Source organism: Gavia stellata, chromosome 9, assembly GCF_030936135.1.
Source record: "Gavia stellata isolate bGavSte3 chromosome 9, bGavSte3.hap2, whole genome shotgun sequence".
Taxonomy (NCBI): Eukaryota; Metazoa; Chordata; class Aves; order Gaviiformes; family Gaviidae; genus Gavia; species Gavia stellata.
The window spans coordinates 26,189,966-26,205,859 of record NC_082602.1 but is presented as its reverse complement, the minus strand read 5'-3'; the positions used below and the strand labels follow the sequence as shown (position 1 = coordinate 26,205,859).

The window sequence follows — 15,894 nt, the reverse complement described above, 5'->3', positions numbered from 1 at the left end:
CTCTGCTGGGGTCCCGCAAGCTCCCGCTCCGGAAAGTCGCGGAGGGAGCAATGACATGAAACAGCGACTTTACACAAAAAACCCCAACCCTCTCGGTACTGGAACTGGCAATTCCAAGCAGCCGGTGATGTGCATGGGACTGAAAAATCGCTGTCACCTACTCTTTTCCCCGACTTCTGTTTACACAGCCTGTTTAATGTGTTTGTTTTCTGTCGTGCTCTCTCTAAGCCGGCTTTGGGGATCCCACCTGGGCGGTTAGAAACAGCATCCGCAAAGCCGTTGAGATGGAGACGGCTCTGCCTTCTCCCCGTGTGCTCGGTGAACCGAGAGGCTGTGGCACTGGGAATTACAACTAGTTACAGGTGGAAAATACAATTAATACAATAGTGGAAAATGCAATTAATTAATTAAACTTACAAGTGTGAAGAATGCGATTTGCATTGGCCGATTGTGTTTAAAGCCAGATAATCCCCTGCACTCCCCATCCCCAGGGCACCGGTCCCCCGGGCGGAGCTCGCTCGGTGTTTTACCCCGCGGGCAGCGGGAGGAGTGGGGTGCAGTGGGGTGGGCGATTGTGCCACGGGGGGAGGATTAGGGTTTGGAAACCCTGATGGTTTTCTATTTCTAGATCTTTCTTTTTTCGTCAAGGTTAATCCCAAACACCCTCTATTCCTCCGCACCTTCTGCGCTGCAAACGACGTACGGCGAGTTTTGCAAGTGCCCTGCCAGAACTTGGCCGTATTTCTGCCGGCGAAGGAAGAGCGTCTAAACCCGCCTGAGTGCCCTAACTTCGGGGACCGGGGGGACCCCCGGGCCGGGCAAGGACTCGTCCCCGCAGCCGCCCACCTGTACGGCAGCTGCCTGCGGTGTGTGGGGGGGTTCCCCTCCTGCCCGTCCCTCCTCTCCGAAGGCTAATGCAAACAGCAGCAAATTAGATTTAAGTTTACCCATTGGTTCTGCCATAATTTGTATTTGCTTTTTGCGTGCTAATTAACCTCGGGGAGAGGGAACTAAACGCGAGGATTTACCGAGGAGGGTTGTGAGGTTTTTATAGCTAAGCCCGTAACAATATTTGCAATAATTAAGACCATTCTTATTGGATCTTGTTCATTAGTGAAAGCTACTTTGTTAGCGGAGCCGGCAGGGCGTGCACGGGGTTTGCGGAGCTGCCTGCGCCCCTGCCCCCGAGGGCTGCTTTTAAGATGGGGAGGACGGGGGGAGAGAGACACAAATCTGTTGGCAAAACAGGACTTTGTCTGATGGGGAAAAGGCCTCGGGCTCGGAGCGGGCAGGAGACAAAAGCAGCCGCCGCTCCCCCGGCGAGCGAACAAACAAGGCAGCTGCCGGCAGCCGGGGCCGGGGGCGGCGAGCAGCCCCCATGGGCGCGGGGGAGCCGCAGGATAGGGGCGGTATCACGACTGCCACCCTCTGTGTCGCGACAGGCCTGGCTGTCGCAGGGGCCAGCGCTTCTCGGAGCGGGGGAGACCCAAGGGGAGCCGGCGGAGGGACGCGGGCGTTCAGCCCCCGTCTGCTCCCTCACCGCACGGCTGTATTAACTGGCGCGGGAGAGGTAATTAAGCTGGGAGTTAATAACGGGGCAGAGCCCCTGGGGTCCCCCGCTGCCGTCGGTGCCCTCGGGGGTGGCGGCCAGACGCCGTTCATTAGCGGGGCTGGTGTGGGGCGGGTGGCCAAGGGGACGGGGCTAATGGGATTACACGCATTTCTGCACGGTGGAGAGAGGGGCTGGTGCCGCAGGACCAATAACTTATTGGCAGATGCTCCTCCGGCAACGCTGAATATTCATGGGGCGCCGCCGGGCACTTCAGCCCCCATCGGCCACCAACCCGCTCCCTCCCCTCCCGCGGGCACCTCCGGCCGGGGGACCCGGGAGGGATGAGAGCCCCACGGCCTGTTGCACGGAGCCGATCAGTCCCGGGCAGCGGCAGGCAGGGGGGCAGCTGGGGGGCGGTGGGTGCCGGCCGAGCGGCCCTTCGGGGCTCCCCGGCACTCGCATTGCGTGCGCCTGCAGGTGCGATGAGTTGTAACCGTTCTCTTCCCTCTCCCGAACCGATTTTCTCCGGCTACAAGGAGGCGAGGGGGGAGTTTGCGGGCTGTTCTAAATACTTATTTTTGGTAGATAACAACCGCCCCCGGGAGATGTCGTTGACAGAGCGCGGAGCCGGCCGCGCTCTCCGCCGGGGCCCTGCTGCGCTCCCCCGGCCCCGCCGCTCCTTCCCCGCCGTATTAACTCGTAGCCCCTCGGTCGTTTGTAACCATAAAGGGGAGAAATATTGTTGCGGGCGAAGTTTGTGCGATGCTGCGGCTCCCGCCCGCTCCCGCTGCGCCGGGCACTTTATACTCATTAAGTGCAGCGGCGCTAAGTCATTACTGTAATAAGGAGTTATGCTGAATACAAGGGGCCACGTTTCCAAAGCCATAAATTACAACTGTCAGTGCGTATTCGAGGCATCAACAGAGCTGGGAGTAATTATTTACAGCGTGCTTTATAGAGCAATTAAAAATTCCCCAAATGGTGTTAATTGCTTTTAATGCGCAGGAAGCGCGGCCCGCTCTTCCCGCGGACGCGGAACCGGGCAAAAGCCGCCGCTGTGGCGGGGCGGGGGGGCTCTGGGGACCCTCTGTATGGGGTGGGTCTCGGTGGGCGGGGGGGCTCTGGGGACCCTCTGTATGGGGTGGGTCTCGGTGGGATATGGGGGAAACGAGATTCCGCGCTGGGAAGCCCGCACCGCCGCGGGAGCCGGCTGGCTGGTGCGGGGGTCGCCCTGCTTCGCTGTCGGGGGCTGTCGCGACACTTGTGACATGACTCGGTGGGGACGGCAGCGCTGAGAGGCAGAGCCCCGACGGCAGCGGGGACCGCGTCCGCCTGCTCCGGGGGGCGGTGGGGGCTGCCCGGGGGGCCCTCCGGCGAGCTCCTGCGCGCATCCCGGGCCCACACGGCCCCGCACGGGCACCGGCTCCTCCGCCGTAATTGATTTCACAGGGGTCGGGGCGGGAGAGAAAGAGCTGAGGGAGGTAATGGATGTGCGGAAGGGTGAATAATCACCCACGGCTGGGAGAGCCCCCAGCCCAACGAATTAAACGAATTAAGAAGCGGGGAAAGGAAGGAGTCGGGGTACACCCTTCTGCTGACAGGGTGCGGGTGTGTTTGGCATCGTGCACCTGCCTGCGGCAGAGTTGCTCCCTCTCCTTTTAGGAGAATGGGAGGATTTGAGAGATTCCGGAAAGCGCTGCTCGAAGCGCAGGTTTTGGAGCGAGCCCAGTGCGTTTTGCTGGGACCCTGCCAAGGTCCCAGACATGCAACTTTTGTCCCCGGTCCCTGCAGGAGGACTTGTATTTCGCATCAGTCTCCCGGCCAGCAGCTGCCAGTCTGGGCGGCAGCTTGTGATGCTGAGCTCCCGGGAGCCCCGAGCTGTAGAGGAGTTCAGTGGCTTAGGGGAGAAAGCCAGCAAGGCACAAGAAAACGGGAATGGAGGGTGGAGGTCAGGCCCTGTCTGGGCTGCCCTTCTCCGCTAGCAGGAGGCAGATGCACCCGATCAATGAGAGAACCTGAGAAAGGATCCCCAGGCCTTTGTGGGGAGGGAGAGGGGACCCTTACGCAGCACAGGAAGGGCCCTCATCTCCATTGCCATCTCTTTGCACAGATGTACTCAGCCCCCACCCTCAGCTGGGGCAGGATCGAACCACCGCTTTGGAAATGAGCCTGTCATAGCAGCTGCTCGGGGCAGATGAGGGGGGACAAAAGTTTTCAAGGCTGGCAGGAATATGTAAGTGGTTGTCGGTGCTTGAAGGGGATGAGGTGCTCTGGAGAAGTAGAGACCAAGGGCATTGTGCTCCTCAATGCACTGATTTTGCAGCAACTTAGTGCGTGTGTCAGCTCCTGCATTGGAGGCTTTCTTCCACCTCCAAAGAGGGGAGGTCCAATCCAGCTTTCCTGCAGAAAAGGATTTCTCTGGCCAGAAAAGAAACCCCACTGCCCTAAATAGCTCTTTGGGCAAACATCTGAGAATGCCTGTCTCCCTGGGCTCTGCTTAGAGTATGATTATTTTTTGCAGGGCCTGACATCCAGAGCCCTAGCAAAGATGGACAAATCCAGCCCTCAGCAGGTGGGAGGATGCTGGCTGTGGATCTGCCTCCAAGCACCAGTCAGGCAGAGCCTGGTCTGGGGCACCTCTGCCCCCCCACTCCCCACCCCAGGGATCCGTTTGTAGGATCATTGTATGTACCTCGAAGTGGGTGCTGACCTTGTAAACTCTCCCATTGGGATGGGAACCTGAAAGCACCAAGTCTGGCCCTGACATGTCCTGGTGTGCGAACTTGCAGCACTGCATGTCCTCTTAGAAGACTAGAGTCCTCTTTAGCCCCACAATTAGGGAGTTGGATGCAAAGGCTATAAATGAGTTGCCAACTCTCATGAGACAGGGCATTTCCAGAGCCTCACGCTCTACAGCACTGCTCAAGCCCCAGCCACAGAGATTCCAAGGGGAAACTGAGGCCAGGAGCAATTTGAACTGGAGCATCTGAACCGGGTGTTGTCCTGGGGCTTAGATGTACAGCATCCACACTTCCAATGCCAGGAGCTGCATGGCTTTCCCAAGGCTGCAGGTGAGATCTGCAGTTTGTGCAGGGATTAAATCCTGGAGCTGTGCATCATCGCAAAACCCATCAATAACTTCCATTGACCTCCAGGAGCCTTGAGCCCTAGTCAGGACCTAGCCCTGCCTGTCCTTGTCCTCTGTCCTCACTGGGAGCTGGGCAGAGAAAGGCCTGACTTACCTTTAGTCTCTCTCCTGGCAGGTTTTATGGCCTGAAAGCCCCTACCTTGGGCTCAGCAGCTGGGGGCTGTGACCCTCATTAGCCAGCCTGGCTCACTGGTGGTGACCTTGTGATTTCTTGGGGCCAGTCCCTCTGGGGCCCTCGGCATCTGCTCAGCCTGGGGGATCTCTGGCTCAGGGAAAACTGAAGGCTTTGCCCAGCATCAACTGGGGCCTTTGGGATGCACAAGCAGCATGAGACGGCTGTGTTATTTACTGGAGGGAGGGCACCTCTCAGGTCTTGGCAGCAGAGCTGGGTCCCTCTGGATGTTAGAGCTTGCTGGCAGGGGACCCTGTGGCACCGTGTGGGGCTGGCATGGTGTGCTCTGCCGCTTCCCTGTGGGGACAACCTGACGTGCTCGGGGCTGGTGAGCAGGCTCTGCCCCACGTACCCTGTGTGGGAAGGGGTTGGAGAAGAGGCCCAGGCTGGTCCTGGAGAAGGGCAAAGGCAGCTGTGGCCCTGGGGGATGAGAAGGCCCCCTGCCCGAGGGCAGCCTCCTGGCCCCGGCTGGCCCCAGCCCTCACTCCCTCCCTCTCTCCCTCCCTCCCCTCCCAGCTCCTCCTAACCACAAGGACTTTGGTTGATGGAGCTGGCGCCAGCGAGTTCCCTGAAGAGTTCAGAAGTCAAGAACTGAGGCAGGTACGGGGAGGGGGGAAACCCGACCCTGGCGGGCAGGCAGAGCTGGGCGGTGGGGGGGGGAGCAGGCCGGCTGGGCACGGGCTGGGCATGGGGCCGAGGGACGGCCGTGAGCTGCTGCTGCTCACTGTGCTCCCACAGCCTCCCCGGTATGGGGCCATAGTGACGGGTACGGTGATAGTGGTGGGTCTTGGGGTGTCACTGCAGGGCTGTGACTGGGGTGAGGTCAGCAGGAACCCACAAGCACTGGTGTGTCAGTACGTGTGTATGTGTGTGTCTGAATGCACAGGTATAGGGGTGCGTTAATGCATGTTGTGGGAGCGAATATGTGTGTGTGAATGCATACAGTTGTGAAGGTATGAGCGAGAACGTGCGCATGTGTGAATTTCTGTGGGTGCAGGGAGGGTTGTGACTGTGAGAATGGGGGGGCGTGTGAATAAGTATGCACAAATGTAGGCGCGTGTGCAAGCGAATGTGTGGGACTGCATGGCAGCGTGGGTGCCTGTGAGCTCATGAGGGTGTTGTGAGCATGTGTGCATCTTTGCAAGGGTGAGGCCATGCGAGCAGGTGGGGGTGTGTGGGGATGTGGATGGGATGATATGTATGGCGGTGAGTGAGGAGGTGTACCTGAGTGCACAGGCACGAGTTTCTGTGCCAGTGCATTTGTATAGCATGGGGAATGCCCCAGAGCGGGCTGTCTTGTGGGACCCCCACGGTCCCCCGTGAGCACTAAACCACCAGCATATTGGAAGACGTAGAGGGCAGCGTTTGCCCCAGCCGGGGAGGAAGGGGTCTGCCGGGCCAGCCCCAGCCGGGAGCGGGGAGGACGGAGCAGGCGGCCCGGTGCTGGCAGAGCACAAACCGGCGGGGAAACCCTCGACGCCGCGGCCGGGAGTGTCGGGCCGCTCTGGCAGAGCCGGCTGGCAGCAGCAGGGAGGGGGGCAGGAGCCAGCCGTGCCCCTGCCCCACCGGCGGCTCTGCCCCCGTCCCGGCTGCGCTGAGCAGGAGCACCGACGGGCCAGGGCCAAAACAAGTTTTGCAGCAAATTATGGCAGCCGCTTTCCTTTTTTTTTTTTTTTTTTTTTTTAAAAGAAAACACTCATCTCCCCGCGGGCAGGCGCGGGAGGGGGCGGCGGCGGAGGCGCAGCAGACGGCGGGGCCGGCAGCAGCGGGTGCCCCGTTCAGCTCTCGCCCCGCCGCGGTGTGCGCCGCTGCCCCGGGGGGAGCAGCTGGGGCCGGCCCTGGTCCCAGGGGGACGAGCCGCCCCCCGCGCGATTCGCCGGGGGGACGTGTGCCTCGGGCATCCATCGCCTCCTCCCATGATACCCCTCCACAGGCCTGTGCACCCGTGGCGGCCCTCCAGACCAGCCCCGTGTCCCTCTTATGGGGTCTGGAGATGGGGGAGCCCTCTCCTCCTCCCCCGCGGCTTTTTGAGAGGTGCTGACTTTTGAAATTGAGAAAACCCCTCTGGAGAAAAGGGGCACGACAGGTCTGGGACGCCCCCTCAGAGGGGATCCACTGGCTTTAGCCCCCGCACGGGATCAGCTGGCGGCCCACGGGGATCGAGGCCCAGGACCCGAAACCCCTGCGGTGCTGGCAGCCAGGACCCCCCTCCCCAGCAGCCCACGGCGACAAACTCCGGGACAAAACATCCCCCTCCGCTGCCCGGTACCTGCTGCTGCTGGGGACCCGGGCAGCACCGTCTGCCCAGGGCTCCTTTACCCACCCCAACGCCCTGCGCGCACCCAGCGCTGCCTTTATAAGGCCGAGCCGGGTGGTGATTTTTTTTGGGGGGGGGTGGGGGGGAGTTGGGGAAGAAGAAACTCCTTTTCTCGTGTGCTCTTCTCCGCTGTCATTCACTCGGCTCCTTTCAGCATCCAGCCAATGGAGAGTGAGGGCCCGGGAGCAGCAGGCCTGGGGTAGCGTGATTGATGGGCAAGCGGGGCGCTCGCACTCGCACTCCGCCGCGGCCGCGCTCCGCTCCGCGCCGCTCCGCGGGGCTCTCGGCTCCCTACCGCCCGCGGCGGCGAGGGGTCCCCGGGGCACCTTCGCGTGTGTGTATGTGTGTGTGTCTTGGGTGAGTGGCTCCTGGCTTGGGGTGCTTGTGTCTTGGTGGCGCGGGGGTGCTGGCTCTCATCGGAGTGGGACCAGGGTGCGCGGGTGGGGGGGTCGCGCCTCTGCCCCTGGAGGCTGTTGGGTGCGGGGTGTGTGCGTGGCGCGGTTGCGCCTCGAGTGTGCAGCTCCTGCGCCTCGGCTGAGCACGGCTGTAGTGTCCTGGGCTGCGGGGTTGTTTAGCTCCCGTGCCTCGGTTGCGCATGGCTCTGCTGCTGTGTCTTCGGGCTGAGCGTGTAGCTGGCGTGTCCCGGCTGTGCGTGGCTCTGCTGCTGTGTCCTGGGGTGCGCGGCTACCGTGCTATGGGACTGAGCGCGTAGCCGGCGTGCCCCGGCTGTGCGCGGCTCCGTTGCGTGCCGTTGCCGTGTTTCGGGGCGGTGCGGGGCCGCGCTGCCCTGCCCGGGGCGGAGGTCCGGCCGGGGTGCCCCGGGGCGTTGTGCGCGGCTCCGCTGCCGGGGCCGGGCGGCGGCATGGAGCACCTCGGGGCTCACCACCTGCACCAAGGCCAAGCCGAGCCCATCAGCTTCGGCATCGACCAGATCCTCAACACCTCGGAGCCGGGGAGCTGCATGGTGTCGCACCCGCGGCTGCAGGACTCGGCGGATTACGGACTGGGCTGCATCGTGGGCAGCGCCTACAACACGGTCACGGGTGGCTACGGGGCGAGCGGCGGCGCGGCCGGCGCCTACACCGGCACCTCTTGCAGCATGGGCGGCCTGCCCGGCTCCTACAACGTGAATATGGCGGTGAGCATGAACGGCAACACCTTGAGCTCGGCCGGGGGGGTAATCCGCGTCCCGGCCCATCGCCCGGTGGCCGGCGGCGTGCACCAGCCCCTCTCCGCCGCCGTGCCGGCCGTGAACGGCATGAACAGTCTCACGGGGCTCACTTTCCCCTGGATGGAGAGCAACAGGCGGTACACAAAAGACAGGTTCACAGGTGAGTCGGCCCACCGGGACCCCCCCCTTCCCTCCCCGCTCCCACCGCCCCGTTCCCTTCCCTGCCGCCCGGCCTCGGCGCGGCAGTCGGTGCCCGCCGGGGAAAGCAGGATCCGGCCCCGGGTGGAGAGAGCGGCTCGGATCGCCCTGGGAAGTCGGTCCCGGAGGAGGCCAGAAGCAAGAAAGGGTGGAAAATCAGGCGCATTCAGTCTCCCCTTAATGCGTTGGTTTGGGTTTTTTTTTTTTTGTTATTTATTTGTTTGCCTTTTTTGTTTGTTTGGTTGGTTTGTTGTTTGGTTTGGGTTTTTTTGTTTTGTTTTTTTTTTTTTTTCTCCCCGGTATGCGGCCCAGGAAAGGAGGGCAGGGACAAAACGGGACGGCAAACTCCGCACACCTCCCGCAAGTCCTGGGCACGACTGCCCGCTCCCCACCGCCCCGCCATGCGACCCAACACCCGGGGAAAGTTTCCTTTAAAACAGAGGGTTATGTCGGAGGCACGGCACAGCCCAGCCCGGCCCGGCGGGAAGGGAGCCCGGCGGCCCCGGCTCTCGCCCGCCCGGGAAGGCCGGCCCGTTGCCGTTTTTCCCGTGCCTACCGTAACCGACCTGTTTTTCCCCGGCTGCGGGTCACGGGTCAGCCTTTCCCCCGTCAAAAGGGACTTTTTGCAGCCCTGGGCTCGGGCTGGAGCCGCTTTCCGGACCCGCCGCCGTTTCCAGGTGTATCTGAGCTCGTCTTTCGGCGCTAACAAAGCAAAACCTCGAACAACGAAAAGAAAGAAACAAACAAAAAAAGTAACGAAATTGCAACGGGGAGAAATCAGCCCCCGCTCCCGCGGCGCCCGCACCGGCCCCTCTTCCCGGCGGCGGAAACCGAGGCCCGATTTTTGCAAGTTCACGTTTAATTTCGACCCGATGGCGCTTGGCTCAGGCACGGCCGCGGGCGAACAAACGGGCCGTTCCCCAGGCAGGCACCGGGCTGATTTTCACGGAGCCACTTCCCGGCCCGGCTGAGACACGCCGCGAGTTTTCCCCAATTATTTTTTCGTAGGGGGGGAAAAAAAATAGGAAAAAAAAAAAAGAAAAAAAAAGAAAAAAAAACCTAAACCGAATCGCAAGTCCCGTTTCCAGCCCGGGAAGTTATTTCCTGGGTACGAAACGCCGGGGCCGAGGACGGCGGCCGTTACCGCCGCGCCCAAACGAAATTGAACCGAGTCCCGTTTGCACGAAACGCGGAGCCCCGGCCCGGCGCCGGGACCGGCTGCCGCTACCGGCCACCCTCCCCAGGCACTTCGCCGGGCAAGCGGCCGCCTTCCCCGCCGCCAAAGTCGAGCGGTGCCCGGCGGGTGCCCGCAGCACCCGGGGAAAGCGCCGGGGCCGCCGCCGCGTTTTTGCAGCCCGTGCGCGGGTGTCGGCGGGGAAGCGGCGGCTTCGCAGTGGGGGGGTCCCCAGCCCAGCGCCCCGGAGCCGGAGCCCCTCTGCTGATGTGTCGCTGCTTGCTTCTTTGCCTCTCATCCCCCTCCTCCCGTGTCCCCCCCAGTGGCCCTCTCACCCTTCACTGTAACACGCCGTATAGGTCACCCCTACCAGAACCGCACGCCCCCCAAGAAGAAGAAGCCGCGCACCTCCTTCACCCGCCTGCAGATCTGCGAGCTGGAGAAGCGCTTCCACCGGCAGAAGTACCTGGCCTCGGCCGAGCGCGCTGCCCTGGCCAAGGCCCTCAAGATGACGGACGCCCAGGTGAAGACCTGGTTCCAGAACCGGCGCACCAAGTGGAGGTGAGGGGCTGGGGGGCTCGGCGGACCCGGGGGGCAGGTGCTGGGGCAGCCCTGGGGGAGCAGGCCCGGCTGCTGCCAGCCCTGACAAGGGCATTGGTGGCTCCGTGTGGGGGTGCGAGCCCTGATAGTGCAAGGGGGGGGGGTCACGCGTGTGTGTGCACGAGAATGTGTGTGTATACATGAGTGGGAATGTGTGTGTGCGTGCACAGCCATGTGTGTACGTGCAGCGCCTGTGTATATGAATGTGTGGTGTGTTTGTGTGTAGGCCGTGTGTGCACATGCCTATGCATGTGTGTGCATGCAGCGTGTGTGCACACCTGCCGGTGTGTGTGCAAGCAGGGCGTGCGTGTATAACTCCGCACAGTGAGTGTGACTGCTTTTGTGTGAATGCCCTGTGCACGTTGAGTGTGCACACATGCGGTGTGTGCATGTGTGTGTGCCTGTGTGCGATCATGTATGTGGGCATGTGTACAAGCCAGATGTGCATATGGATGCGTGTGTCATGCGTGCAGGCGGTGTGTATTCCATGTGTGTGTGCATGCTGTGTGAGCACATTGTGTGTGCATGCAAGTAGGAGTGCACGCATGCAGCGCGGATGAACCCGTGTGCGCACACCCGTGTGTGCGTGTGCAGGCGGTATCGCCGGGAGCCCAGTGGGTGCAGCGGCTCCAGCACCTCTTTCCCCGGCAGCAGCGTGCGGGAGCGCCCGGCCCGGCCCGGCGGGGTGCGCCCGGGGGGCGGAGGGGAGCGGCGGCAGGAGCCGCGCCGTTCCGGGGGTGGGCAGGAGCTGCACCCGTGGGTGCGCGGCCGTGGGGGCAGCGGGACCCTCCGGCGCCGGGACAGCGCCGCACCCCGGCGTGGGAGCGCGGCTCGGGCCGGATCCTGCTGCCGGGATATCGGGCCCTGCGTAACGCGAAAATTTTCACCCCCGCGGGGTTTACGGCACCTCCTTGCCAAAACGCTTTTTTTCTTTCCTCCTGCCGGGCGTACCGGTAAAGCCGGGCAGGAGAGGAGGAGGCTCCCGGGCTCGCACGGAGGCCCCCGGGCTCCGTCGCCGTGACCCTGCCCCTCCCAGGCTGCAGCTTCCCGAGGTGTCCCCGGGGGGGACAGGCACACTACATGGCGGGGGGGGGGCTCCCCTGGCAGGTGAGAGAAGGGTGGTGTTGCTGGGTGCTGAGCGCTGGGCACTTAGGTGCAGGCAGGCAGTAGCTTCTTCAAGGCAGGGAAAAGGGCTTCTTCCCCAGGGTGTCCCCGAGGGTGAATGGGAGGGTGATTGCCTGGGGATGCAGAGGTTGGATAAGCAATGGTGGACAAGGAACTTGAAACGGAGAGTGCGAGTGAATCCCCGCTCAGCGAGTCCTTTCCTAAGGAGCCCATGGAAGAGCAGCTCCCCAAGTGCCAGGAAGTCTCCAGCTGGAGCGATTCTGTTGGCCAGGAGCAGAGTCCTGGAGGAGGAACAGTCCTGCCGTGGCCTGCGAAACGGGGTCAGCTATGTCTTCTAACCTGGTTTCCTAAGGAAGTGAGGCAAATGTGGCTTGGCTGGATCTCCGTCTGTCTGTCAATACTCTTTGCGTCTGTTGGCTAAGTTCAGCCCCCTTTGGCAGAGGAGCAGAGGATACAAACCTATTCAGATGTTTCACAAAAAATAGCTGGGTAAGGAGAAACAAAATCCTGGTTCTACCTCAGGGAAAGGCTGCAGCCTGACCTCAGCCATAGTATTAGACATGGGAGAATCCCCACTGGCCTGAGCCAGAGGGACACAGTCTTGTAAGCTCTGCTTATTTGCATGTGTGCAGGTTAGGCGTTGTGCTGGAGACGTGGGTGCCCCTGGCTGAAAGCACACCTGGCTTGCCGCCCCGGGCCCCTGTGCAGGGCAGTGGGCTGCGAGCGGTGCCCGGAGCGCTGAGCTAGGCAGTGGGGAGTGTCTGAGAAGAGAGAGTCGCTTTAAGTCCTCAGAGGGACTTAACTGCTTAAATAAAGGCAAGTTGGGGGGAGAGTCTGGCCTCTGCCCCTTGCCCAGGTGTTTCTGCTGGAGTGAGGTGGCTGTGTGATCCCCTCCCCAGATTTGGGCTCTTGCTTGAGACACGGGCATCGAGGTTTAGTTCCGTCCGAGCAAATTTGAACTTGCAAATCCCAGCCTGACATGAATGCATGAATGGGCCAGCTGCTTGGAGCAGGGAGATATTTGGGAGCCGGGTGCTCGCAGCCACCGTACTCCTGCCCGCCTTGGACGTGGGGCTCTCTCCCTCCTCCTGGGAGCATCTCTTCATTGTGCGGGGAGTCATTAAATATTCATCGAGGCAGAGACGGATCTGCTCCCAGGCTGCGCAGGGAGGGCCGGTGCTGCTCCCCCTATCCCTGGGATGCCTGACATGAGATGTTGACACAGTGATTAGAGGAGGGTCTGAGCCCCGGGCTACCTGCTCCCAGGCGGGAGCCCTGGCCATACCCCTGGAGATTCGGGTGTCCCGGAGGCCCATCGCCCACGTCCAGTCCTCACCTGCTTCCCTAGTGGGGAGCCAGGGACCCCCCACCCCATGCTCTGAGATGTCACCGCGGAGCTCAGTTGCCACTTCCAATCCCCACAGCTAAAGAAGATGAGACATCTCACATCCCCCTGAGCTGCTAAATTAAAAAGCTGCCGTTTCCTCTGTCACTGATCCAACTGAAGCTGCCAGGAGAGCGTCAGCTGGGCCTGGGGGTGTGAGCAAGGAAGGGGGTGCTTTCCTGGGACCAGCACTGTGAGCTGCCCCCGGGCTTTCCCGGCAGCATCACTGGAGGTGCCCGGTGATGTTCACCAGTAAAAGTAGAGGTGACCACAGGCTGCAGCTTCCAGACTGACCCACCATGAAGCAAGGGGTGGGTGGGGGAGTTTCACTGTGGATTTAAGTATGTTCAGGCCATTTCTACCTATCTCATCCCCTCCTCCCAGACAGCCCAGAGCTGGGACCCCACCAGCACTGGAGAGGACCCGTGCAGGCCCCCTAATCCCCATCTTGGCTGGATCAGCTCTGCCAGTGTCATTCCAGACAGACGCATGTCCAACCTGTTCTTAAAAATAACCTCCTTCACCCTGCCCAGACAGTTTATTCTGGGCTTTGATTCTTCTCACTGCTAAAAATGTGTTTCTAGCGTTTAGCCGACATTTTGCTGATTTTTGTCCTGCCTACCATGGGCGTGTTGTTGCCTTCATCCAGACTCTCATCAGCTGGCTACCACAGCCCAGCGGAGAAGATGGCAGACCTGGGTGCAGGGAAGGGGATGGCCCGGGTGGCGTTGCCCATCTCCCAGCACTGCCAGTCACTGATGCCTCACCTCGCTCCTGCCCCATGCTCCTTCCTGGGACGTTGTGTGCTTGGCCCTTGCTGCTGGGCACACAACACATTTGCAGGGAATCGCACCTTTTGCAACCATGCTGTGTGCCCCTTTGGGTGTTCTGGCCCTGCTTAGATATTTCCCACGGGCAGAAAATAAACCAGAGCTGTGGGCTGCTCCCGGCTCTCTTTGATCGGAACAATTTTTGCTGGGGCCGGGAAGATAGACAGTCCCAGCCTCCAGTTTATGGGACTTACCGGCAGTTTGTGCAGGGGTTGTGGGACCACGCCATGGATAGGCACCCTCTTTTCCTACCCCCCAGCCCTAAGCACCCAATGTAACCCTTTCTCTCCGGAGATGCCCCTCTCTTTCTCCCCCAGGCCCCCCTAACCGCTCCCTCTCTCCTAGGAGGCAGACGGCGGAGGAGCGGGAGGCCGAGCGGCAGCAAGCAAACCGCATCCTCATGCAGCTGCAGCAGGAGGCCTTCCAAAAAACCATCAACCAGCCCATCCAAGCCGACCCCATCTGCGTCCACAACTCCTCTCTCTTCGCCCTCCAGAACCTCCAGCCTTGGTCTGATGACTCCACCAAGATCACCAGCGTCACCACCGTCGCCTCCGCTTGTGAATAAGGCTGGCACCCGCCGGTGGCACGTGCACCTTATGCCGGCAGGGCCGTCCCCGGCGGGATGCGTGGCATCCCTGTTTCTCCCCCGGAAAGGCTGGCACCCCACGCTCCTCTGGCCACACGTGCATCCCAATCGTCCAGACAGGGAAACCCTCCACGAGGACTGAAAGGAAGGGAAACCACCCCAAAAACTCTCCCCACCCGTGGGGTTGCTGAAGCAGCGGTGGTGTCTCGCTTCCCCCCAACCCTTTTGTTCTCTTGAAAGTCTCCAGTGCCGACTGTGAACTTGCTGACGTGCTGCCAGACAAAAGCCCAGCCCTTACAGACACGGCTGCCAGCGTTCACCCGGCCGCGGGAGAGAAAACTTCCTTCAGATTCTGCTGGTGGCGGTGCAAAACCTGGGGTCACCCGTATGCATCCATATATATATATATATATATATAAAAAAAGTGTGTATATATATATATGTATACTTTGGACTGATGTCTTGAAACAAAAGGAGGAGGCTCCCTGGAAAGCGTGTCTCTGCCGTGAGCCTTCTTGGGTCGTCCACGCGGGAGACGTTCGGGGATGCAACAAATGGAGGAAACAGCAGCAATTTCTGCTTGTGCCAGATGGGAACCCTTCGGATCTCACCTCGCTGTCTCTCCTCCCCTTTTTCATTAATTTTTTCTTGTGAGGGGGGAATAAGAGAAGGATCTGACAGACTCCTGAGGACGGTAAATATGATATCTCAATTGTATGAACAGCCCAAACTGTCCCCGGCTGCCATGGACTCCGTGCCCATCAGTGTGTGTTTTAATAACGAGAAGACCTTGGTGGCAGTTTGCGGGGGTAATGCAGTTTCTTTCTGTGGATTATTTCCATATAATTTGCAAAATGTCCAATGTTTTATTTTACCTGTTTCCCTTTAGAAGGCAGTTCCTGACGGCAAAAAATCTGTTTCACTCTCAAACATTTGACTTAGTTGTTTCTTTAATTGTACCGAGGGAATGAGACACAATTAAACAAAGCACTTCTTATAGCAAATGCCAGGAATATATATATATATTCACAGTATATATTTTTCAGTTACTTATAATCTAAAACAGCACTGCCAATTTAAGCAGCTCGTACAAACAAGCAATCAGAAAACCTATTTTCAGTGAGATTTTTAAAGGCATTCGATCGTTTGGATTTTTTAAGTTATGCACTTATAAGGTGGTTTATGTGTATTCATTTTATAAAGTGCTTGTGTAATTTATGTGGAAACGAAAAAGAAAATAAAAAAAATCTCCAGGGTACTGAATAAATCATTTAAAGCCTTGCTCTTCCCTGTCTATTAGTTCCCTGAGAGGAGACAGCGTATCACAACTGCTGCTGAAGCCTCTGCTATTTTTTTTAAATGAAAATAGAGTTAGTGTTTCTCTTTGACTTTGCTCAGGTCCACTTGGCTTTGGAAGCTCCAGAGTTAATTTGCTGTATTTTAATCCCTGACCCTGTAAACTTTTTCAGGCTTCAACCCAGCGCTGCATTTAGCATCTGCTTTAATCAAAGCCCTTCTCGGGGGCTTGCTGGGGGTGGAAGGATTCGCGCAAGGGCTTGGCCTTAAATTCATGTTGAATAATTTCTTGAATGAGACCTGGGAGTGGGGTCTTGCCTGGGCTGGGGGGTCTAGAG

At 60.0% G+C, this 15,894-nt stretch overlaps 1 protein-coding gene across 1 annotated transcript; it reads left to right on the top strand.

The window, feature by feature from the left end:
* The first annotated feature begins 8,051 nt into the window (after window positions 1–8,051).
* On the top strand, window positions 8,052–14,239 carry TLX1 (T cell leukemia homeobox 1). The gene is made up of 3 exons (XM_059821497.1): window positions 8,052–8,520; window positions 10,092–10,293; window positions 14,017–14,239. The coding sequence occupies exons 1-3, from the start codon at window positions 8,052–8,054 to the stop codon at window positions 14,237–14,239; spliced, it is 894 nt and encodes a 297-aa protein (XP_059677480.1).
* The last annotated feature ends 1,655 nt before the right edge of the window (window positions 14,240–15,894 follow it).